The sequence below is a fragment of the Hippopotamus amphibius genome, chromosome 16 (genome assembly GCF_030028045.1).
Source record: "Hippopotamus amphibius kiboko isolate mHipAmp2 chromosome 16, mHipAmp2.hap2, whole genome shotgun sequence".
NCBI lineage: Eukaryota > Metazoa > Chordata > Mammalia > Artiodactyla > Hippopotamidae > Hippopotamus > Hippopotamus amphibius.
This window is the reverse complement of record NC_080201.1, coordinates 3,822,479-3,845,366: the sequence shown is the minus strand read 5'-3', so window position 1 is coordinate 3,845,366 and position 22,888 is coordinate 3,822,479. Positions and strand designations below refer to the sequence as shown.

At 55.2% G+C, this 22,888-nt stretch overlaps 2 protein-coding genes across 5 annotated transcripts in view; one reads left to right on the top strand and one right to left on the bottom strand.

Annotated features, from left to right (window-relative positions):
• KIAA0513 (KIAA0513 ortholog) overlaps positions 1-5,766 on the top strand; it is a 51,857-nt gene extending 46,091 nt beyond the window's left edge. For all 4 annotated transcript variants that reach the window (XM_057711054.1, XM_057711056.1, XM_057711055.1 and 1 more), the window contains one exon: positions 374-5,766. In XM_057711054.1, the coding sequence (XP_057567037.1) occupies positions 374-423 (50 nt within the window). In that variant the 3' untranslated portion in view covers positions 424-5,766. The remainder of the gene's footprint in view (positions 1-373) is intronic.
• Positions 5,767-10,808: 5,042 nt separating this feature from the next.
• On the bottom strand, positions 10,809-21,515 carry CIBAR2 (CBY1 interacting BAR domain containing 2). The gene is made up of 10 exons (XM_057713105.1): positions 21,496-21,515; positions 19,437-19,671; positions 17,429-17,497; positions 17,244-17,345; positions 17,124-17,129; positions 16,196-16,300; positions 13,271-13,384; positions 11,410-11,495; positions 11,152-11,176; positions 10,809-10,913 (listed from the first exon to the last, which is right to left on the bottom strand). Exons 1-10 carry the CDS (start codon positions 21,513-21,515, stop codon positions 10,809-10,811), a joined length of 867 nt encoding a protein of 288 aa, XP_057569088.1.
• Positions 21,516-22,888: the final 1,373 nt, after the last annotated feature.

The window sequence follows — 22,888 nt, the reverse complement described above, 5'->3', positions numbered from 1 at the left end:
GCACCACATTAAAGAGGGCCGAGGACAGGTGGCCTCAGGAGGTGTCTCTGGACAATCTCAAAGTGCTGTCACGAGCCCCAGCACCCAGCAGAGGGCAAGAACACTGTTGCCCCCACCGCGTGGCCCTGTGTGGCCCCCAAGACCCAAGCCTGGCCCCCATGGTATGGTTCACGCCCCACACCAGGCCTCTGGGGGGCCTGCAGGGCCGCCCTCTGTAGCATCATTTCTGCGGGAAGATGCATCCTGGTCCCAGGGAGCCCGCTGCCAGGCAGAGGGCTCACCATGCCCCGGGAGGGCCTGCCCTGAGTGAGAAGGACCTGCCTGTCCGCGGGGCTGTGTCTCTCACGAGGAAGGACGTGGTTTTCTCTTCCAGAGCAGTACAAGCTGCTGAGCGACCACATCGAGCAGATGGCCGCCGAGTAGGCCGTGGGAGGTGCCTGAGGCTCCCCCAGGAGGACTGTGGGTGTGCGCCTCCTTCCCGGGCCTGCGGCTGAATGTCAACCCCCCTGCATGACATGGGCAGCACCCAGAGCCGCCCCGCGCCGCCTTAGAACCAGCAGTTAGAAGAACCTGGTTGCCCGTCCTCCCTGCCTCCCCTCTGCCTGTGTCTGCTCCCCTACCCACGTGCCAAAGTGTCCCTGGGATTACACAGCTACAACCAAGGTGACTGTCCGTACCCCCGAGCGTGAGGCCCGTGATGTGGGCCCACGGGGGCGCAGGAGGGAGGATGCTGGGTCCAGGGCGGGCACGGTGTCATCGTAGCCTCCTGCGGGGGGGGGGCGGCACCCAGGGGAAGGTAGGGGAAGGTGGCTGTGAGCTGACACACGCCAGTGACAGGGCAGTTCCAAGTGATGCTCTGGGGCCCTCCCACAGTGGGGTTCCTGCGGAGCGGGGGCAAGCAGAGGGGCAGGCGCCTCTGAGCGTTGGTCCACGGCTGCTGCTGGCTCTTTCCCGGGTCCCGTCTCCATGCGACAGGGGCTGGAGTCCCAGGAAGCTCCAGGAAGAGAGAGACACCCCCTGTTTCGGGGCGGGAGAGAGACCGCGGCAGAGGACGTGCTTTCCCGGATGCAGGAGGCCTGGCCACAGTCCAGGGCGTGAGCGCCCGGAGACGGCTCGGCTCTGGGTGGCTGTGTTGGACGCACGCGACACTGAGGTTTCTATGTCAGGCCACCTGAGATGTTCCCCGTCCGCTGACAGCTTTCTTCTGGAGTAGAGAAACTTCCGCCCTTCGCTCCCTGGGAGCAGCTTGGGGCCGTGTGTCCCGTGACAAAGCACAGAAAAGAGAAGCCCCTTCCGCAGCTTCCAGACACCCACCCTTTCTAAAAACAAACAGTGCTGCTCTTTATTTCACAAAAGACAGAAGAATCTGTGTCAGTGTTCCAGGCGTGGTGGCAGAGGCGGCTCCCGGTGGTGACTGTGCGAGGCTGGGGAGCAGGGGTGTCCGAGCGTCGGGCCCTCCACCCCGGCCACCTGGGAGGCCCGGACCTTCTGCTGCCCGAGCCCTCAGACCGCTTTCCTGCAGAATCTGCAGACACCCCCTCGCCGTCTCATATCCGGTGCAGGAACCACGGCTCTTCCCCCAAGTCTGTACCAGGCACAGCCAACCAGCCCGAGGGACTGTGGTCTGGCCTCCACACGCCGGCTGCCCTGGCCAGCCCGGCTCCCCCTGTCCCTGCCCTGGCTCGTGGGCGCTGACCTTGATGAGGCCAGTGGGGCTGTGTCCTTCCTGCTTTGGTCCTCCGTCCTGTGTTCCTGCTCCACCTCCTCCAGCACGTCAGACACACGTCTGATACCCAGCCCTCCAGCCGGAGCTCCAAGGTTTCCCTCGTGGGGGATGCCTCCCCGGAAGGTACCAGATGCGTTGCTTGAGCTGAGGAACGCCCATCTTGGTGACTGTAAGGGAGGCGATGGGAAATACGGCAGGACCTGAGTGCGCTGGTGTGAGATGTTCCCCCAGGAGGCCTGGGGGCTGGGGCTTCAGAAACCCTGCTGTTCTCACGATGGCATGCGCTCCTGTGTGTGTGTGTGTGTGTGTGTGTGTGTGTGTGTGTGTGTGTGTGTTGGCAGCCTCTCTGGCCATGTCACTAAACAAAGCATAGCTGTGTCACCAGTTTGCCTGTCCTGTGCAAGGGCAGGTCACACAGGCCGGAGCCCCCCCCACCCAACGCTGGGCCCAGTGATAGGACGTGTCTCTACTGAATGCACTTCAGAGAAACAGCGTCCAGCTGACGGGGGTGCGGGCCCCTCCTCCCCTGCCTCCTGCAGGCAGTGCAGCCGCTCCTAAGACCCCTGGATGCGCTGTGCTCCCCCATCCCCATAAAACCAGGGCCACGTGCCCTTGCAGGGCTCTTCCCTGCCCTGGCTGTGTCACTGGCTTTCGTAGTCTTTTCTTAGTGGCTAGTTGAAATGCGTTAAGACTTTATTCTAAGGTGCCCAAAAGACTTATCCTTGTATATATAAGACTTTTGTATGGAAGTTTGATGCCATCTGATTTCTAGACGAAGACAGTACGTTCTGGGTCTTTCCAGGGGTGCTGGGTAGCAGGCGGCTCTTTCCCTCCCCACCCCAGGGGGTGGGGGTGGGAAGGGAGGGGCCCCACAGCCTTGGAAGGAAATGCAGCTTTGACTTCTTTGGGCTTGTCCAAGCACTTTAACTTCAAGATGATCTTGAGACTTTTTTTTTGTCCCACGTAGGCCTCCTGAAATAGCAGTTGAAGGCAGAAGCAAGGGTTGCTTTGTTTTTTTCTCCCCTCCCCTTGTTCATATAGACGTAGCTCCTAAGAGTGGAGTAAGTCTGACCCCGGAAGGGCTGCCTGTCACGCTTAGCCCCACGAGGGGACCCTGCCAGAGTCCGCCGCCTCGCAGAGTGACTAATGTCGGGGTGGCGCGGAGGCTGCTCTGCTGTGTCCTGGTAGCAGCTGCATTTGGCTGAGCATTTCACCTCAGGGGGTCTGGCCAGTGTCACCTCGAGGGGCCTGGCAGCCCCAGCAGAAGCCGGCAGCGTGCTTCCCAGACACGTCCTGTCTCTGTGACACCGTCTTCCCCCTGAGGCCCGGCCGGAGCAGACAGACACGGGACAGGCTCTCGGGCCCCCGCGCGCTGAGACGTCTCACCCCGCGGTGCACACCGGAGGCTTTGCAGAAAGAATTCTCGTGGCCCTGCCTGAAAGGTCAGGACCCTTGGACTCAGGACCGGAAGCCTTGGGTTGTAGCCACAAGGACAGTTTCCGGGCCCGGCAGGTTCAGGGTCCCAAGCCGGGCGCTTCGAAGGCCTGCATCAGCAGTGGCAGCTCAGGTCTCCTGCTGTCTGCCCTTCAGGGCTCGTGAATCGTAATGGGCCCCAAACAGCGGATTCTCCCAAGCAGAAAGTGCCCTGCTTGGAACAGGGTGATGCTGCCATGTGGCTTCGTATGTCTCCGGCCTTTGTTAGCTTTAGCAATATCGACAGATGTTTGAGGGGCCGTGCTCATATTCAGATTGTCTGCTGTGTGTGCGCGTTTAACCAAAGGCAGGAGAACCCAGTTCTGGTAGCGTAAGTTAGTCGTACAGTGAAATGGAGTAGACCGTAATTTTCCTATTGCCAAAAGAAAAAAAAAGGCAGGCCAAGGAGTTCTTAAGTTACCAAAAGGAGGACCAGAAAGAGAGTCCAGTTCCTGAGTTTTGTGCTCCAGTGAAACCTGGGACCAGCAGGGTCACAGGTGAGCCCCATGCTGGGTTGAGGACGGAGACCGGGACCGGAGTCAGAGGTGCCACCTGACCTTTCTCTTTCCTCCTTCCCGGGAGTTGCAACCAATGGAGCCCTACTCACCTCTTCCTGCCCAGTTAGACAGGGACGTTCATTGCTGTGGAGAGAAGGTGGCAGCCTTGAGGGTCGCTCTTCCGTGGGCTGTTTTAAGTGGGTTAATTTATCACCCGGAGCACCTGGTATCGCAGCCTCCCGCTGTGAGAAGCGCAGCATTCACAGCACAGGAGGGTTTGTAAGGGGTTTTGGTGGACCCAGGTGACTGTGACCAGCCGTCAGGGCCGCAGCTACGAGCCTGACCTTCCTGGGCATTACCACACTCTTGACTAGTTGGCTTTTCAATGAGGGAGGATCCCAGCAGGCCCGTGTGGTTAGATCAGCTGTTTGGCCAAATGACCTACAACTTGAGACCACCGGGCAGGGGCCTGAGTCATTTGCCAGAACAGTGGGGAGCTTGGGAACTGGGGGGAAAAGGGCCCAACCCCAGCCTCGGGGGAGGGGTAGCACCCGGGCGGCCCAGGCCCGTCACCCCGCTGGCCACCCGCTTCCTCAGCCACAGATGGAGCTGAGGGCTTGGGGGCCCACAGCCCCTCGGCCCCAGGGTTCTTCTTGCTCCCCCATCCCCAGCCTTTTAGCTCCCTTGAACCACTGCTCCTGTCACTCAGCTGTCTCCCCCCATCTTCCTGTAAATCATTGATTTCCTTTTTATGACTCTCGAGGGTGAGTTTCGCTTGAAAAACTTTTGGCTCTTCCATCAAACGGGGGAATGGCATTGTTGACAAGTGCCCCTCACTGGCTGGTGTGCAACATTCAGACCTGGTCTGGAGCCGGGCCTTCCTCGAGCCACATGTCCCAGTGTGTGCCTTGTCACCGTATGGCCAGGAGCAGGCCTGTGTGGGTTCTCCAGGTAACAGACGGAGGGAGTGTTTCCAGATGGTTCCCACCCAGGAGTACCCTTAACACCAAGACCCCCCCTTGGCAGCGGGCTCCCCGGGCCTTGTTCTGCCGCCATCTCCCTGCGGTCCCTCCCAAGCAAGCATCTCGGGCAGCCGGGCTGCCTTGTCCCTGGGTGGTCTGGCGCTGGCCTATGTCTCCAAGTCGGCCGGTCTGTCTGAGCTTGAGATGAGGGAGGGGCTGGGGTGGGCACCCATGGGCACCCACCCTCCCCCGGCTGTGTCCCCAGGACTCAAGGGGGCACTGCTCCCACTCTGGAGCTCTTGGTTACCACTGGAGAAGGAAAAGCGCATCATATCCAGGAGAGTCAAGGTGGTCTGGGTTTGCCCATCTTCCCGCCACTTCCTGCAGGACCTCTGTGCAGCCGCGGGTGACCCCGCATCCGGGCTTGTCCTGCAGTGTCAGACCCGGGTGCTGGTGCCCTCCTGAGTGGCACTGAGGGATGCGCTGAGCTGGAGGAGGGCTCCTGCCCGTGATGCCCGTCAGACCTGGGGGCTGCACCTCTCCCCGCCTTGGTCCTGGATGGTGCGCTCGGGAAAATGAACGTGCTCAGCGCTCATGGGCCCCACGTGTGGGCCCTGATCTGTCCCGGTGCTGGAGGCCTAGGGTCTCGTGGTCGCCTTGAGAAGGATGGGCCAGCTATCTGAACAGTAGGAAATGCTCGAGCTCAAGCAGCAAGCACCTCCCCTCAAATCATGTCAGCGTCAGAGCTTTGTGGTTCTAAGTGGCCTCTGGGGCTTCAGCAGGGTCTCCCACATGCATTCCCTGCTTCTCTCCCACCCGTTGGTCTTGGACCTGAACTTGCCATGTCCACACCTGCACGTCGCCCTTAGTGGTCCAGAAGTTGGAGTCAGTGCTGCAGGTATGTTACGTGTACAGTTATGCAATTTTGTGTCCACGAGATGATGTTCTACAAGCTATATTTTCAGGTGGAGAAAGTTTCAAGGTTGAGCTCTTAGAACAGTGTTAAAATCAAAGCTGTTTCCTGTGAAGAAAAAAAAATGTCTACATATTAATAGCACCTCAGATTGTCAGAAGGTGGAAACTGAAATAAATTATCTTAAAAAAAGAAGTCAGTCTGTTGAGTTTTTGTTTTCACATATCTGTGAGTATTTTTTTTTTTCACGGAATTTGCAGTCTTCTCAGTGACGGCAAAGAAAACACCTTTTTCTGGGGTCAAATAGACATTCTCCCCACAAGCTGAGCAGTTGGGTCTCCTGGGCAAAGTGCCGGGCAGGGGCAGTGTCTGCAGAGTTGCTGCCGGGGGTGTGCTGGTGAACGGAGGGGCCTCCGCCCCCAGGACGCCTCCAGCCCCTCCCAGCTGGCATCCTGGTCTTGCCTTTGAGCCCTGCTGCCTCACCTCTTGCCTTTCGGGGTTGGGGGACTGTAGGTAGAACCCAATTACCACCCCCACCAGACAAACAGGATGCCTTCATCGGCTCTTACAACTTGGTTTGACAGACGTATTTTGTGAAATGTTAGACTTTCTCTTTTTCTGACTATAAGAGGTCAGGAGCCACGTTACAATTCTCCAGACTAACCAGACCTGGGAGGTGAGCCAGAGGAGCAGCACAGGGCCTGGAAGAAATGACCTTGGTGCCTGGAGCGGCAGACCCAGTTGAGGGGGCCTGGGGCAGGCTGATTCCCAGGGCGAAGGTGCAGGCAGGTCCTCCAGCCCCACCCCGGACCTCTTTCCTGGGGCCACCTGAGATGGGCTGGGGTGCATGCCCTGTTGCTCACTGAGGCGGGGGCTGGACCCCCCATCCCTGGTTCTCCCACCTGACCTAGAAGACAGCACCCCCCTCATGGCTACACCTGGAGGGCCAGCCTGGGTACACCTGGAGGGCCAGCCTGGGTGGTGGAAGCCTATACACCTGACTTTTCCTCTGGTGCCAGGAGAGTCCTGCAGCTGAAGGCCAAGGGCTGGATTCGGAGGCAGCTCCAGGGGGACAGAGAAGGACCCCTCTGCAGGCAGCAAGGACCCTGGGGGGCATGGGGCAGGGCGGCCCCGGGAAAGAGGCCCGGGTCCCGTTCTACCTCCCCACCAACCCACTGCGTGCCTTTTGCCAAATTGTTCTTTGAGCCTCGGTTTCTTTATCTGTGAAATGGGAAGGAAAACATCACTCATCTGAGGCAGTTCCTGCGAGAAATGCAGACGTGCTTCTCGCGCTAATCCATTCCCTCGCTGTCCCCATGAGGAAGGAAATCAACCTGGGAGACGTACCCATAGGAAGAGTCCTGCCCATTCAAGAGAAAAGAAAAAGGACCAAGCTTTTCTCTCTAAATTTTATAGGAATAAGTTTAAAACGTGTCCTTCAAAATTCACAACAGTAAACACAAAAGAAATTTAAACAATTATGCGTTCAAATGGTGTTTCTTTGTAAGTTGTAACCTTTCTAATTCTGATTATATTCACCCTTAAAACCATGCTGAGACTTCCAGGGCACCCTGAGCATGTAACACTTTGTCCCTCAAATTCACGCCGAGTCCCTCCCTCTGCAGCCGCCTCCCCTGTGCAGGGCCACAAGCCCTCCCGCTCCCCTAAAGAAGCATCTCCCCTCTTCCCATATTTGGAACAAGCCTCTCACTCACGAAGTCATCTTTTAATGTCACGGGAAATGACTGTGGTGCTTTCTTTTCTCCTGTATTCAGATCCTGCATGAATTGCTCTGGGAAGCAGTGGGGTGAGTTTGTCCTCAGTGCCTGAGGCCCTGAAAGCAACAGACCCCAGAAGTCATGCTCCTTCTGCCCCTGTTCACCCCACCTCCTGCCTCCTGGACCCCGAAGAGAGGAGCTAGGAATTCTGTCCCTGATCCCAAGCAACCATGCACAGAGAGAGCCAGGAAAGCTCCTGGCCCGTGTCCGACCCCAGAATTAGGAACAACTGGTCTCTTCAGGGCACTGGGGCCAGAGTGGGAGGGGAGAGGCCTCTTGTGCCGTCAGCTTACCTTTAATGAGCCCTACTATGTGCCAAGCGCCACCAGGCTCCAGGACAGGATGAATAAGCAAGGTCATTTTCCTCTGGAAGCTATCAGTGGGGTCAAGACATAGCTGAGGTTCTAAAAAAGGTATGTTTGTGTGTGTGTGTGTGTGTGTGTGTGTGTGTCTGTGTCTGTGTACATGTGCACATATGTATGTGCTTACAGTGTAAAAGTATGAGATAAAACATAGTGTAAAATGTGATGATATATGATACAACATGTGACAGGGTTATTTTATAAATTATCATATAAGAAATACAGAATGTTATTTTTGGAGTGAGTGTCCTTCCTGGTTGAATCAGGGTGGGCTTCCCTGAGGAGGTGTCTTAGAGCTGGCTTTGGGGTAATAAAAGTCACTGTGGTGAAGACGTTAATCCTGCAATAATCCCATGAGGAAGGTTTGGGGTTTTTTAAATTTAATTTTTTATTGAAATATAGTTCACTTACAATGTTGTGTTAGCTTCTGGTGTACAGCAAAGTTATACACATACATATTCTTTTTCATATTCTTTTCCATTATAGGTTATTACAAGATATCCCTGCACTATATAGTAGGACCTTGTGTATCTATTTTATATATGGCAGGGTGTATCTGTTAACCCCATACTCCTAATTTATCCCGCCCCCCTTTGGTAACCATCAGTTTGTTTTGTGTCTGTGAGTCTGTTTTTGTTTCGTAGATAAGTTTGTGTCATAGTTTAGATTCCATGTGTAAGTGAAATCATATGATGTTTGTCTTTCTCTGACAGGCTTACTTCACTTACTGTGATAATCTCTAGGCCCATCCACGTTGCTGCAAATGGCATTATTTCGTTCCTTTTTATGGCTGCGTAGTATTCCGTTGTGTACATGTACCACATCTTCTCTCTCCATGCATCTGTCGATGGACATTCAGGTTGCTTCCATGTCTTGGCTGCTGTGAATAGTGCTGCTGTGGACACCAGGGGTGCGTGGGCCTTTTCAAATTATGGTATTGTCTGGGTACACACCCAGGAGTGGTGTTGCTGGATTTACTTTTTTGAGGATCCCCCCCCCCATACTGTTCTCCACAGTGGCTGCACCAGTTTACATTCCCACCACCAGTGCAGGAGGCTCCCTTTTCTCCGCACCCTCAAGGAAGGTTTTGTTTCCCACTTTGCTGGTGAGGAAACTGTCCCCCCCCCTCCCCCCATAGGGAATGAAACCGAGGGCCAGCTGCCTCCAGAGCAGAGCGTTTTCCTGAGCCTCTGTAGGCCGGCCTCTTCCCAGCAGAGGTCTCCAGGAGGCAGCGGGAGGTGTGCTGAGAACCGAGTGACCCAGAGCTCAGATGCCCCCAGACACTGTCAGGAATTTGCTCCCTGAATGCGCACACCCAGAGGGCCCAGCCAGGCAGGTGGTCGAATCTGCGGACCCCCACCTATCTCTCCACTTTGGTCAGTGATGTGTCCCTGCTCCCGAGGTCATCCCTGCACTTCATGTCCCTGTGTTTTGGGTGAACTGCATCCCCAAAACTCATGTGTTGAAGTTCTAACTCCCAGTACCTCAGAATATGACCTTTTTTGCAGAGTCTCTGCAGATGTATTTCATTAGGATGAGTGGGGTGGATCTGTAATCCAGCATGACTGGTGTCCTTATAAAATGGGGAAATTTGGACACAGAGAGACAGAGAGATGCTGTGCGACGATGAAGGCGGACATCAAGGTGATGTGTGTACAAGCCAGGGAGCACCCAGGAGGGCCTGGGAACCACCCGGAGAGCCTCCCACAGACCCCCCAAGGAACCAGCCCAGCCAGCACCCTGACCTTGGACTCCAGGCCTCCAGACTGGGGGAGGATAGACTTCTGTGGTTCGAAGCCCCCGGTGTGTGGTGCTCTGTTAGAGCAGCCCTGGGAGATGATGCACCTGCAACCAATACGGACTCTACGGGGCCTTCCCGGGACAGACCACCCCCCCAATGTCTTCCACCTGCCTCTTGTTTGTAGAAAAATTGTAGCCTCCTAGGTCTTCCCTGAGTTTGAAAGAATACATTTAATCAGAGAAATGAGAAAATGCAGAAGCAAAGGAAAATAGTCAAGCAAGACAAAATAATAAGAGTTTAGCCATTAAACAAAGTCAAGGACCTTTAGTTCCTCCTCAGGGGCTGTAGATAACATTCGGAGCCCTGTCCTTTGAGCTGTTTGGCAGATACTGAAACCCTGACCCGGGGGGAGACGTTAACTGCAGGCTGCCCACCCGCACGCAGACCCCAGACCAGGCTGGAAGCAGCAGGTGGATGATGCTGACTCCCGACGACCTCACCACCCGCCCATCGCAAGAGTGTCCACAAGCACATGTAAAGGTAATAGTGACCAAATAAAGTTTTTCTGTTCTCTACCAAAAAAAAAAAAATGTCCACAGGGATTTCCCTGGCGGTCCAGTGGTTAGGGTTCTGTGCAGCCACTGCTGAGGGCACAGGTTCGATCCCCAGTCAGAGAACTAAGATCCCACAAGCCGCATGGTATGACCGAAAAAAAAAGAAAAAAGAAAAATGTCCATGAGCTGATCACGTGCTGCACAGCCTCCCTCCCTCACCCTGTCTTTAAAAACCTTCCCCTGGTCGGGGTTTCGTACGTAGCAGAGCAGCTCCCTTACTGCGATCGACTGAAAGTCAGCCCTCGACACAAGGGTTTGTTTAAAAAAAACAAAAAAACAAAAAAACCTTCCCCTGAAAGCCATCAGGGAGTTCGGGCCTTTTGAACATGAGCTGCCCAGACTCTGCTCGGTGCCCTGTGATAAACCCGCCCTTTACGGCACCAGAACTCAGGGTCAGTAAATGGGTTTTACTGCGTGCAGGCAAATGGACCCGAGTTTGGTTCCGTAACACACCAAGCTCTCAACATTGACACAGGCTTCAACACCCCGGAGCCCCGGTCACCAGACAGGAAGTGAGACCCAGCACGCGTCAGGGTGAGATGCACCTATGTTTACGGAGCACCTGCTACACGCCGGGCGCCCTGCTGGGCACCCTGACCCCCAGAGCAGCCCGTGAGCCGCGTGAAGTGACGCCTGCCGGACAGATGAGGAAACCGGGGCTCAGAGCACACGGGACTTGCGCATGGCAGAGCCCCGGCGCGTCCAGCCTCAGCCCCCGTTTCCCGACCGGGGAGTTCTCGTCCTATTGATGGAGCCCCTGGCCCTGTGCCCTGAGGTCCTCCACGGGGTCCTCCTCGGCAGAGTCCTCCTCACTCGCTGCTTCTTTTCTCTGGCTTGGTATGGTGCTCTAAATAACAACAACAACAATAATAAGGCCATCACCATCACAGCAACAACAGCAAAGATGATAATGACAGTGGCAGGTGCTGTTTCCTAAGTGCTTCAGGCAGATGTGTCCCCCTAATACCGCAACCCTTTGAGGGGGTTGCTGTCATTAGCCCCACTTTGCAGGTGAGGCCTGTAAGGCACAGAGAGGTTAAGGAACTTCCCCAAGGTCACAGAGCTTGGAAGCAGTGGGTTTGGACCCAGGCGGTCTGGCTGGGGACGGTACTTCCTCCACTGCCTTTAGAGAGAATTATTCAGAAATCATGAGCTATCCCTTGCCCCCACACACTGTGGTTCCCTGAGTCCACTTCAGGCGGGTCCAGGTCAGATTCAGGGCCACCCTCCCACCCGCCAAGCAAGCACCTCCTTCTCAGACCTGAGTTCTCAGCTGGCCTCTGGTCGCTTCACCTTGTCACAGGTTTCAGGCCCCACCCCCAGTGCTCACCTGGGCGAGAAACCATGGGACAGTCTGGGATGGGGTGGTGTCCGTGAGCGGCCGAGCGTCATAACGCCTATAAACTCCTCGCATCTTGGCTCTAAAATCCTGCCAGGAAAGTTGGATCCGATCAGGAAACAAAGAAAATGGTGCAAGTGGGAAGGAAACGTGGCAGGACGAAGAGGCTGGTGCACAGGTAACTGCCGGGACCCCCACCTGCACCAGGTCCACCCAGGAGCCTCCTGTTCCTTATTCCACATGAGCTACAGCAGAGCATTAAGTAGGCATCGTCATCGCATTTCACAGATGGGAAAACTGAGGCCCAGAGAGGCTAGATAACATATCCATAGTCACTCAGGAAGATCAGAGATCACACTCCCCTCCCAACCAAAATAAACTAAAGATGAGTGAATGCACCAAAGCCCGGCCAATCTTCACTGACCCTCCTATGATGGTTTTAAAGCTCACTGACAGATTCTTTGACACTTCCCCCATCAGGAACTGGACTATGATCCTCCTCCCCTTGAATATGGGCCAGTGTCACACTTCTAAGGAACAGGATGTGGCAGACATGACGCTCAGTTACTTCTGAGGTTAGGTCGCAAAAGGTGACACAGTGTCCATCTCCGATGCTTGCTCTTGGACCAGCCGCCATGGACTGAGGAAGCCCACGCCCCACGGAGAGGCCGTGGGCAGTTATTTGGCCTGTAGACCCCACTGTGGACCCACACAGGGTAGACCTCATGGGGACACAGCTCATGCAGTTGCCCAGAAGGACTCCGCCATCTTGGAATTCTTAATAAGTATTGAACAAAGGGCCCGTGTCTTCATTTTGCCCTAAACTCTGTGAATTGCATGGCCCGTCCTGGACCCAGACGACAGCCATTACCTACCACACATGGGCGAGGAAGCCTTGGAAACAGCTCCAGCCCCAGCTACGGACTGGCTGGAAGACCTGAGTGAGGAAGGCCCAGCTGAACCCACCAACCCCATAACCACAGAAGATAATCCCTGTGAATGATGGCTCTGCTCCACACCGCGAGGCGTGGCGCAGCGCGTTACAGATAACTCAGATGTCTTATTCTAGATCTTCATCACATCAGATGAGGTAATAAGCACTTTGTCTGCATCTGATGTACAGCAGGCATAGTCTGGAGATGCTTTTTGTTGTCATTGATTCATTTGTTTTTAAGCACCCAGGTGATGATGATGCCCGTGGATGGTCCAGAGAGATGGTGCCGGGGAAATTCCCCACCTCTGGTTCAGCGCCCAGGGGCAAAGATTTAAAACAGTTCCTTATAATGAGCCTTCAAAGTTAGAGAAACTGCAAAATGTTGCCAACAAAAACTGCTAAACTGCTTCTATCAAGACAAAACCAACTACTCAGCCAAAAAAAAAAAATAATGCCACTTGCAGCAGCAAGGATGCAACTAGAGATGATCATACTAAGTGAAATAAATCAGACAAACAATATATATCACTTATATGCGGAATCTAAGATATGGCACAAATGAACCCATCTACGAAACAGAAACAGGCTCACAGACATAGAGAACAGACTTCTGGTTGTCAAGGGGGAGGGGAGAAGGAGAGGGATGGAGTGGGAATTTGGGGTTAGTAGATACAAACTATTATAAATACAATGGATAAACAAGGTCCTAAGGTATAGGACAGGGAACTGTATCTAATCTCCTGGGATAAACTATAAGGGAAAAGAATATTTAAAAACAGAATGTATATACGTGTAAAACTGGGTCCCTTTGCTGTACAGCAAAGACAGGCACAACACTGTAGGTCAACTATACTTCAATTTAAAAAAAGACAAAAACAACCTGCAATTCAGCCCAACCCCTCAAAGAGGAGAATGGGGGCCTGTGACCCACCTCCAGGTCTCTCTCCAGGTCGTAGCTCTCCAGAGTCTGGAAGGCACTGGAATACACCTCCACCGCTTTGGCATGGAAGACCATCTCAATGGTCACAAAGTCCGAAAAAATTTTCTGTGGGGAGAGAAGTCTGGATCACATAAGTCACACTGTCAGAAGGACTGTCCTGGGGTCATCTTGAAGTGGACCAATGGGGGACGGGGGGGCTTAGTTATCCTTGCGGGGCAGGTCCTAGGGGGAGAGTTTCCATATAGCATTTCCAGTTAATTTATTTTAGTTTGAGCTGATAAGGCATTCCCACAGTTCAACAGCCGTCTTGCACAGAGATTGTTCCGGACATGTGTGAGGCCTCCTGGACCTGTTGAGGGACGCTCTCTTCTCAGCTCTGTCGATGCGGGCTCCTCCGCTCCGCTTCTGCTCCTTATTCCGAGGTCAGGTGTTTGCAGGTTGATGGCTGCAAACGTGCAGCCCCTGTCACCCAGAGGGCTGGGAGCAGGTCCTACGGGAGGGGGAGGGGATGCTGCAGGTGGACACTGCAGGGCGCACAGGCCCCACGACCCGACGGGGCAGCCTGCCAAAATGTCATCAGGGACAAGGAGGCTGGCTTCTCTCGACGGGACGGTTCGGCCTGGCTCGGTAGCTCTGCACAGCTCCCGTGGCGTGGCTGGCTCTGGGGGGGCTCCCACGGCATGCGGGGCCCAGCACAAGCTCCTCCTGTGTGCCAGGCCTGAGGGGAGACACCGCCTACTGCGGGTCGGGGCCCCTCCCATGCGCGGCGGGCCCGTCACAGGCCCCAAAACCATGCGCGAGGCCCTCGGAGGGCATGAGCCCTAGGGCTGGGGGAGGAGCCTGCGGCCCGGAAGCACACCCCTTCCTGTCACGTGGGAAGCACCGGAAGAGGCGGGGCCGGAGGGAGCCGCGGAGCCGCCTGGGAGGAGACAGGGGCGGGGCGCCGGCGGCCCTAGACCCGGAAGCGCTTCCTCGCGCCTGCGGGTGCTGCTGCCCCCAAGCGGCAGGGCGCGGGGTGACAAGGGGTCTCGCCTGGCCTTGACCGCCTGGCCTTGACAGCCTGGCCTTGACCGCGCGCGCGGCCCTGCGGACAGGCCGGGTGCGCTCAGGCCTCCGGCGGGTCAGGAGAGGCCCAGTTCACAGAGCTCCGGACCTGCGGGCGCCCCTGCACGCCAGCCCGGCCTGGGAGCCGGCGGGGCTGCAGGTCCTCCGGGCCCCGCCGCCTCGGGTTGAGGGGCCAGCCTCGGGTTGAGGGGCCCGCCGCGGGACGTGTGATGCACGCTCAGGTAGGTGACCCCCTGCTTGAAGGCGTGCGCTGACACCCTGTTCTGGGAGTCAGTTATTTTGTAAAGACTTTGTTGGAATGGTGACCCACCACTGACATAGTGGTAGTGATTACCTCCAAGGTCGGGTTTTCATACCTCTGAAAATGTGGAGGCTTGGGTAAGTGCCTCTTAAAGATTGAATCCCCCGATTTTAAAGGATGCCCGTGCTGCACGGGGCGCTTCTGTTGGCCGCCCGACCGTGGAGAATCTTGTATGCTCTCGTTGGCCTCGAAAACAGCAGGTGCTTAATAATGTCTGCTGGTGGTTTTCGGTGCTGCCTGCAGTCATTACCGCTGTCTCACGGCTTTGGTCCGTCCGTCTGTTCGTTGATTGGTTCGTTGATTCTTTCATTCACGTCCCAGATATTTCCTGAGTGCCCGCCCAGGACCCAGGAGGGGACACGGCAGGCTGGGGGTCTGCCCTGTGGCGCCGATGTGCAGTATGGGAGGCGTGCACGGAGCGGTGAGTTCTCCCCTGCTCGCCACCGTCACGGGGTCTGCGTCATGTCTCTCCTGAGGGTGTCGGCTCTGTGAGGACAGGGCCTTGCTTTGCTGCCTATGGTGTCCCCAGCCTCAGGCATAGCGCCTCGCACATAGTAGGTGTGTATCCAACCTTTGTTAGATTCGGGAGTGAGTTAAAGATACAGTGAATCCACCCCCTGGGATAACTCCCCCAGAGGGAGTGGAGCAGAGTGTTAACCCTTGGTCAGACCAGGTCTGGGGGTCCAGGTGAGTTTCTCTGAAGGACAAGGAGGTGTGAACTCCATGCAGCCTAAGGGCAGAGCCTTCCTGGTAGAGGATGCAGCCTGTGCAAAGGCCCTGAGGTATGAAAGGCCTTGGTGCACTTGAGCTTGGAGTGGTGTGTCCAAGATGAGGCTGGAGGCCTGGGCTGATGCTTTGGAGCCTTGAGGAGGATTTCAGCCTTTCTCCTTGGAACGACGGAAGCACAGGAGGGTGTTAAACCCAGGAGTGACAAATCAGAGCTGCTTTTTGTGACATCCTTGGGGCTGCAGTTTGGAAAATGGACTAAAGGGGGAGCATCAGGAGTGGGTGCAGGGGCCTTTGTGACCATCTTGCCCTTAAAGACCCCGACTCCCCGAGGCCTCTTGTGAGAGCTGGGATTCTGGGTACGTTGGGGTGGGGTCCGGGTGGAAGGAGGAAGGATTTGTGTGACTGGGGCTTTGCGGAGGACAGGAAGAGAGTCCGTGGGTCCCGTTCAGAAAAGCAGGAACTGGGGGAACAGACCCTGCCCAGTTCTCCTGGCCAGCAGGGAGCTGGGCTGGGTGCTGAGAGAGCAGGGCTGCCAATGCTGGCTCCCGGGCAGGACAGCTGTGCAGGACAGCTGCCCGAGCAGCCGGCCTCTTACCCCCTGTGGTCAGGATGAAGCCAGGATTAACGGTCCTGGGAGTCGGGGCTCTGAGAGTCGAGCGGGCACAGCTCTCACTCTCTCTCTCTCTCTCTCACACACACACTCTGTCACAGAGAACACACGTGCACTCACACATACACAGGTGCACACATAAATACACACACACCGAAGCTCACACACGAGGCAGCCCAGGGTACTTCCGAGCAGGGACTGACCACCCTACCTGTAGGTCCTTCAGCTTCTGCTTCTGGAAGGCGTCGACCGTCTCCTCCAGCTGGTGGGAGGTGCGGCTGGCATCCACCGAGGCCCGCTGCACACTGGTCTCCGCCTGGCCCCAGAGACAGAAGGTGTCAGGGGCTCCATTTTGGATCATTCTCTGTCCCTCCGCCCTACTTGCAGACCAGCTGTCCTGCACTGTGAGCGTCTCTTGCCAATTTGGTCATCAAAGGAATGGCCGAGTAGGAACATGACAAAAGGGGCAATTGCCACTTGGACAGACCCTCTTATTAGCTGTGTGACCTTGGGCAAGTCACTTAACCTCTCTGAGCCTCAATGTGCCTGCCTGCAAACAGGGGACAGTAATAACGCCTGCTTTGCAGGATTGTTGCAAGAATGAAAGAGTGGGCACTGCTTAGCTATCACTCTAACAGGTGCTCCACATTGGCTGATCATTAATTCCTGCATGTGAAATGATTTTAGGTAATTAATTTATTGGTTGCTTTGATTGACATTTATATGGCCTGACTCCATGGCAGGCCTGGTGCGTGAAGAAAATGGATTTCAGAGCCAGGTCCCCGCAGAGCTGAGTTGGGGGTTGCCCCTTAGCTTTCTGCGTGACCTTGGGCAAGTCACCTTTCTCGGTTTTCTTATCTAGAAGCACCTGCCTCCTGTGAGCATTGAGTAGCAAGCCTGACAAGGCAGCGGGCCATGGAGGGCAGTGACTGGCCGACTTGCTGAGCAGCATCACTGACGGGACAGACCCCAGGTCTCTCGAGCCCTGGCCGATGGCTTTCCCGACACTGCGGACTCAGCCATCCTGAGCCCAGGGCCCTGCACACACCTGCCCAGGTACAGCTCACCTCGCCATTTCGTGAGGCCATTCGTTACCTGTGTGCGAGCCTGCCTTCTGCAGGTAGACGTGTGTTGCTCACCTGGGACTGAGATGGTGCTGTTAGGGATCCAGGCTACCCAGCAGCCCCTGGGGTGGCCCCGCCGCCCCCACCCAGAGGGTGGGCCCCGCCACCCCCCAGCGCCCGCCTCGGGAAGGATACAATGGTCTGTCTATCCGAAGGGGACTTCTGCCTCAGTTTCTCCAGCTTTTCCAGTTGTTTGATCTCGTTGTTCCGGACGTGTTTGAATTTCTTGATCTCAGCCTAAGGAAGGAGCGTGGTTTCCTGGGGTCCCAGGCCGGCCAGCCCCCACGTGGCCCACCCTGCAGCACTGTGCCCTCGCTCACCCGGGTCTGCTTTGTCTGTGCCCCGTACAGCTTCAGGGGGTTGACAACCTTGGTCTCCAGCCTCTCGACCTGGGGGCAGGCACATGGACACAGAGTCAGAGCGGGTGGAGCCAGGATGCTGGGAGGCTGTGTGGCCCCTGGCCTGCGTTTATAGAGTGCCGTCTGCATACCTGGAGCTACACGGTGGGCCCTCCCCCAACCTTGGGCTTGTGAGGACCGGCCTGGGCTCAGGGCTCTGTCTCCCAAGGGCTCTGGTGACACATTTCCTCTCACTGAGCCCTGTTTCGTGGCCTGTAGAATGGGTATAATGAGTGTATCATGCCCAGCATTTCTTTCCAACTGGATGGGACCTGGTGCTATTTCATTTCTCCAAACTGCCTTAAGATCTCGCTGAGGAGGCTGGCAGGTCCACCTGGAACACGGACTAGCAGGAATTCCGAGTGGGTTGTGCTGTGCAGCCCCCAGCGACATGGCAGGGCTGGTGAGGGGCCACTTCACGCCCCGAGTCAGTGCCTGTGTGCCAGGCCTAACGCTAGACACTCGCGTACACAATAGCAGTAATTGTAATGATGCTGACAGTGAAAGCTGGGGTGGATCACCTCATGGGTGTCGCACCAGAGCAGGCGGAGGCGTCCCCGCAAGGGCTCCTTAGAACCCTGACAGCCAGGCCCTGCCCCAGAGGTTCTGACTCATCAGGTCCAGTGCATGGCCCAAGAATCTGCATTTCTAACAAGTTCCCAGGTGAGGCTGGTTCCTGGAGGACAGGGCTCCCAGAGAGTTTGGTTTGCCAGATGGGCCTGGGGAACTGGACTCCCCACCCAGCCCCTGCCTCCTCCTCCATCAGGGCTCACGGCTCTTGTAAACACAAACCAAAATAATAATAATAATAATAATAATAATAATAATAATTTTCCCAAGTGCTGAAAGGGAACGGGACTTTCCCCCTCCCTTTCAGTACAGCTCTTTTTTTGAGAAAACTTGCAGTTGTAAATCCTCCCTCTGTCCCTTTGAGATGGATGTAAACCTTTTAAAAGCTAAAGAAGCCTCTGGCCGGTCTTACAACCAGGAGAGGCCAGTCATCTCTGAACTGTAAACATGGGGAGGACAGTGTCTCCAGGGAGTTTGCCTGGTGCCTGGCTCCAAGCTGTACTTACCTGCTTGTCAGAGAGAGAGAAAAAGTGTTAGTTTTCTTTGGGTAAAGATGAGTAGCCAGCCCAGGTGGCCGCCCAATCGCCAGGTGGAATTAGGAAGTCCTGTGTGACAAAGGGCGCTGTCCCCTTCCCTGTCCTCAGGGAGAGGGAGGTTTCTCTCTGCTGTCACTTATCCAATCCTGCCACGTGCATTAGCTTCTGGTTTAACACTTATCCAATAGAAAAGCTGTTTCATTCTTTTCTGCCATCGCAGAGAGGATTTTTCTGGGCTGGCTGGAGACCTATTCTATTCTATTCTATTCTATTCTATTCTATTCTATTCTATTCTAATCTATTCTATTCTATTTTTATCCCAAACGCCCAATCCATCCCTCCCCAGTGCTTCCACCCCCTCGGCAACCACAAGTCTGACCTCTCTGTCTGTGAGTCTGCTTTGTAAATAGGTTCGTTTGTGCCGTATTTTAGATTCCACATATGAGTGGTATATGACATCTGTCTCTGTCTGGCTTACTTCACTTAGTATGATAATCTCCAGGTCCATCCATGTTGCTGCAGAAGGCATTATTTTGTTCTGCTTTATGGCTGAGTAGTATTCCATTGTGTGTACACTACATGGAGCTTTTATTTTTAATTCTTTCCCTAACTGCCTGCAGCCTCCTTGCCCTCCGGAAGCCTCCAGGCTCTCAGTCCTGTAAACCGAGGTGTGACCCCAGAGAAGGAGGGATGTGAGCGTCCTCCCTCTGGGGCCACCTTTGAGGAGATGCGTCCACTGACTGTGGCCCCTGCTGGGCGGCTCCAACCCTCAGACAACCCCCCTACCAACCCTGGACAGTGGGTCCCCTGGGGCCACTGCTCACCTCCGCCTGCCGGTAATCCTGCACTTTGGCCAGGTCCTCGGCAAAGTTCCTCAGGGCGGCCCTCATCTCTGGGTTTTCCGTGTTGGCAAAGTCGATGAGCTGCTTGACCAGCTGGTCGGCCTTGTCGCGCAGCCGGGCTGTCTTGCGGGTGTAGGCGGCCAGCAGCGAGCAGAACTGGCCGAAGTACTTCTCGGCGTTGGTCACCGTGTCCTCCATCACCCGCACCTGGCTGTCCCTGGGGAGGCGGGGGCCTGAGGGGCCGTTCTGGGCAGGGACACCCAGCCAGGTCAGGACAGCGATACAGGGGTCACCCAGCCACCACCCCCTCCTCCTAGGTGGCCAGCCCGAGCCGGGCGCCTGGTCCCCGGGATAACACCAAGGTCGCCAGGTCAGCCCATCAGGGCAGATACGGGAGACCATCGGGGTCACGGGGCTGGTCAGGGGCCAGGCAGGAGTGCAGACCTGGGCTTGGCTCCTAACCTGGGCTTTCCCACCCTGGGGCCCTTTTAGAGGGGTTTTGTCTTCCCGGCGGAGCTGGTCTGTGGTGCACCCATCCTGAGCTGCAGTGGCCTCCTCTCTCTGAAATCCCCAGAGTCTGTCTTTTCCCCGAGCTGCTCAAATTCTCTGGCTTCTCTACATTGTAAAGCTTTATTAGTAAACTTTTTTGGGGGGTGGGGGGAGCCAGTTTTAAGTTTACAGAAAAACTGAGCGGGAAATACAGTGTTCCCGCATACCCCCTCCCCAGCACATACGGTTTCCCCTGTTGTTAACAGCTTCCCTTAGTGCAGGGCCTCTGTTACAGAAGATGAGCCAATTGTGATATATTCTTATTAACTAAAGTCCCCCATTTACATGAGGCTTCCCTCTTGGTGTACCTGTCATGGGTTTTGACACATGCTCAATGCCCTGTCTCTGCCATCACAGTGTCATGGAGGAGTTTCACTGCCCTGAAGACCCCATGCTCCATGCTCTGGGTTCCTTCTCCTCCCCCAGCCATTTAGCACCATGTATCACTTCCTGTCGTGCCTGGTTTCTCTCATCCCTTGCATCTTTCAGGGTTTGGGGGTGAGGGGGCAGAGGCTGAGGTGGGGGGAGGAGCTTGCTGCCTTGCTGGTACCCACCCATCGCAGGTGTTCCGTGAAAAAGTACAGACTGAGTGAAGGACTTGCTGGATCTTGTCTTCCCGAGACAGCAGAGGGGGCACAGCCTCAGACACTCGCCTCCCTCTTGCCCCTTGTCCCAACTGATCGCTGCCCCAGCCTCTCTCCATTTGACCAAAGTTCGCGCCTCAGCCCTGCATCCCTCTAATCACATCTCTAAAGCTGGAAGCTGGGAGCAGGGCCCTTTGTCCTTCTAACAAACCCTAACTGCAGCCCTTCACAGCTTGCAGTGCACGCCATGTGTATTGCCCTGCTAGCAAGGTAGACGGAGGTGAAGCATCTTACTCAAGGTCACAGCTGGCCACAGTCTCCATCCCTCCAGGTTGGGGTCCATGGACCTCCTCAATCAGAATCACTTGGAGCACAGGTTAAGCTTGCAGAATCCCAGCCCACTTTCCCCCAGACTTGTGAAGCAGACTTCCTGTGAGCAAGGCCCGGGGGGCTGCATTTTTAAAGAAGCATGTTGGGTGGTCCAGAGGTGCCCTCGAGTTTGTGACCCCCCAGAGGAGCCAGGTGTGGAAACAACTGGAAAAGGGGCAGGAGGGTTGAGAAGGCAGTGAAAGAATCAGGCTGCAGGCAGTGGGATCGGGGATGAGTCCACAAAATGGGTGATGCCCAATGGGGCTTTGAAGAGCGAAGAGAGGGGTTTCCCAGGTAGAAATGAGTGAGGGAAGTTAGCTACCCCAGGGCTGTGGGCAAAAATGCTGGGCAAGCAGACAGAGGCCAGATTCTGGAAGTCTCCATGGTCCCTAGATCTTGAGGTGGGCATGGCGTAGGCAGGAGAGCATCCTTCCCACCGCCCCCAGCAGTGCAGGCAGCCCCGTCTGTCTCAGTGCATCTGGCCCTGAAAACCCGGCCGCCCCCTCCCTCCCATCCGGGGCCGGTGTGGAGCTGCTTACCTGGAGAGAACGATGTTCATTGTGACCAGAGGCAGCAGCTGTCCTGGTCCTGGGGAATAAGGACAGGGCCCCAGGGGTCTCTCAGGCCTGGGAGAAGCCACACAGGGCTGGGCACAGCTGTGTGGTCCTGGCTCAGGGGACGCTGCCACCTGGTTGCCTGGCAACATGGCCACACAAAGTCACCCTGGGAGGAGCCTCCACTGGTCACCGGGGCAACCTCTCCCTGGGCCAGCCTCCCTGAGCGGGTTAGGAGGCCTCACCCAGCAGCGCACTGGCGCAGGTGGGGAGGCCCACACTCTCCCAGTGAAGATGGAAGTTCTTGTGGACGTGGCAGTGTTGGGGTCCCCCATGAGGTTCGGGGACTGGATTTAGGGCTGCTGGCTGGGGATGCAGCCCTGGGCTCAGCTGTGTTCCTGGGTCCTGTTGCTGGGGTGCCTCCTCCCACGAGAAGGCCACCTGGCTTCCCAAGGCTCCTAGGAGATGGCTCCTCAGAAGGGGTGTGTGAAAAAGCAGAGTGAATGTGGGGGGTCCCGAGGCCTTGTCACTGAATAGAGGGGACAGGGCTCCAGCTTAAACATGTTAATCATCATTTTATTGGTCTTTTCCCCCTTATTATAAAAAGTATCTGCTTGTTGTTAGAAAAGTAACAAAACAAAGATAACGCGAAAAGAGGAAAACAGAACAGCACATACAAAGTTGTACTAACTTAAGTACAATACATTTTGCTCTTGTAAGATTTGTGCACTTCAGTGCTGTCTACATGTTACCTAAGGAAAACACGTGTGAAACTAACCACAAACAGTGTGAAGAGCTCAGGTGGGAAGAGGGGCAGGAGGAAACCACCGTGCTGGTAACTGTGGCTGCACAGGTCTGTTCACTTTGTGTATGTCTGGAGGTCTTCATGTGGAAGAGTGTGTTGTTGTTTTTTAAGTGTGCGTGAAAGTGAGGACTTCATTGAATGAATAAATTCAATAAATTTTTTATTGAATGAATTGAATACAATGGTGTGTTAGTTTCCGATGTATAGCAAAGTAATTCAGATATATATATGTGTAACTTTTTTTAGATTCTTTTCTATCATAGGTTATTATAAGATTGAGTAGTGTCCCCTGTGCTCTACAGTAGGCCCTTGTTGGTTATCTATTTTATACATAGTCGTGTGTATCTGTTAATCCCAAACTCCTCATTCATCCCTCTCCTCCTTTCCCCTTTGGTAACCATAAATTTGTTTTCTATGCCTGTGAGTCTGTTTCTGTTTTGTAAATAAGTTCCTTTGTATCACTTTTTAGATTCCACATATAAGTGATACCATATGGTATTTGTCTTTCCCTGTCTGACTTCACTTAGTATGATACTGTCTAGGTCCACCCATGTTGCGGCAAATGACAATCTC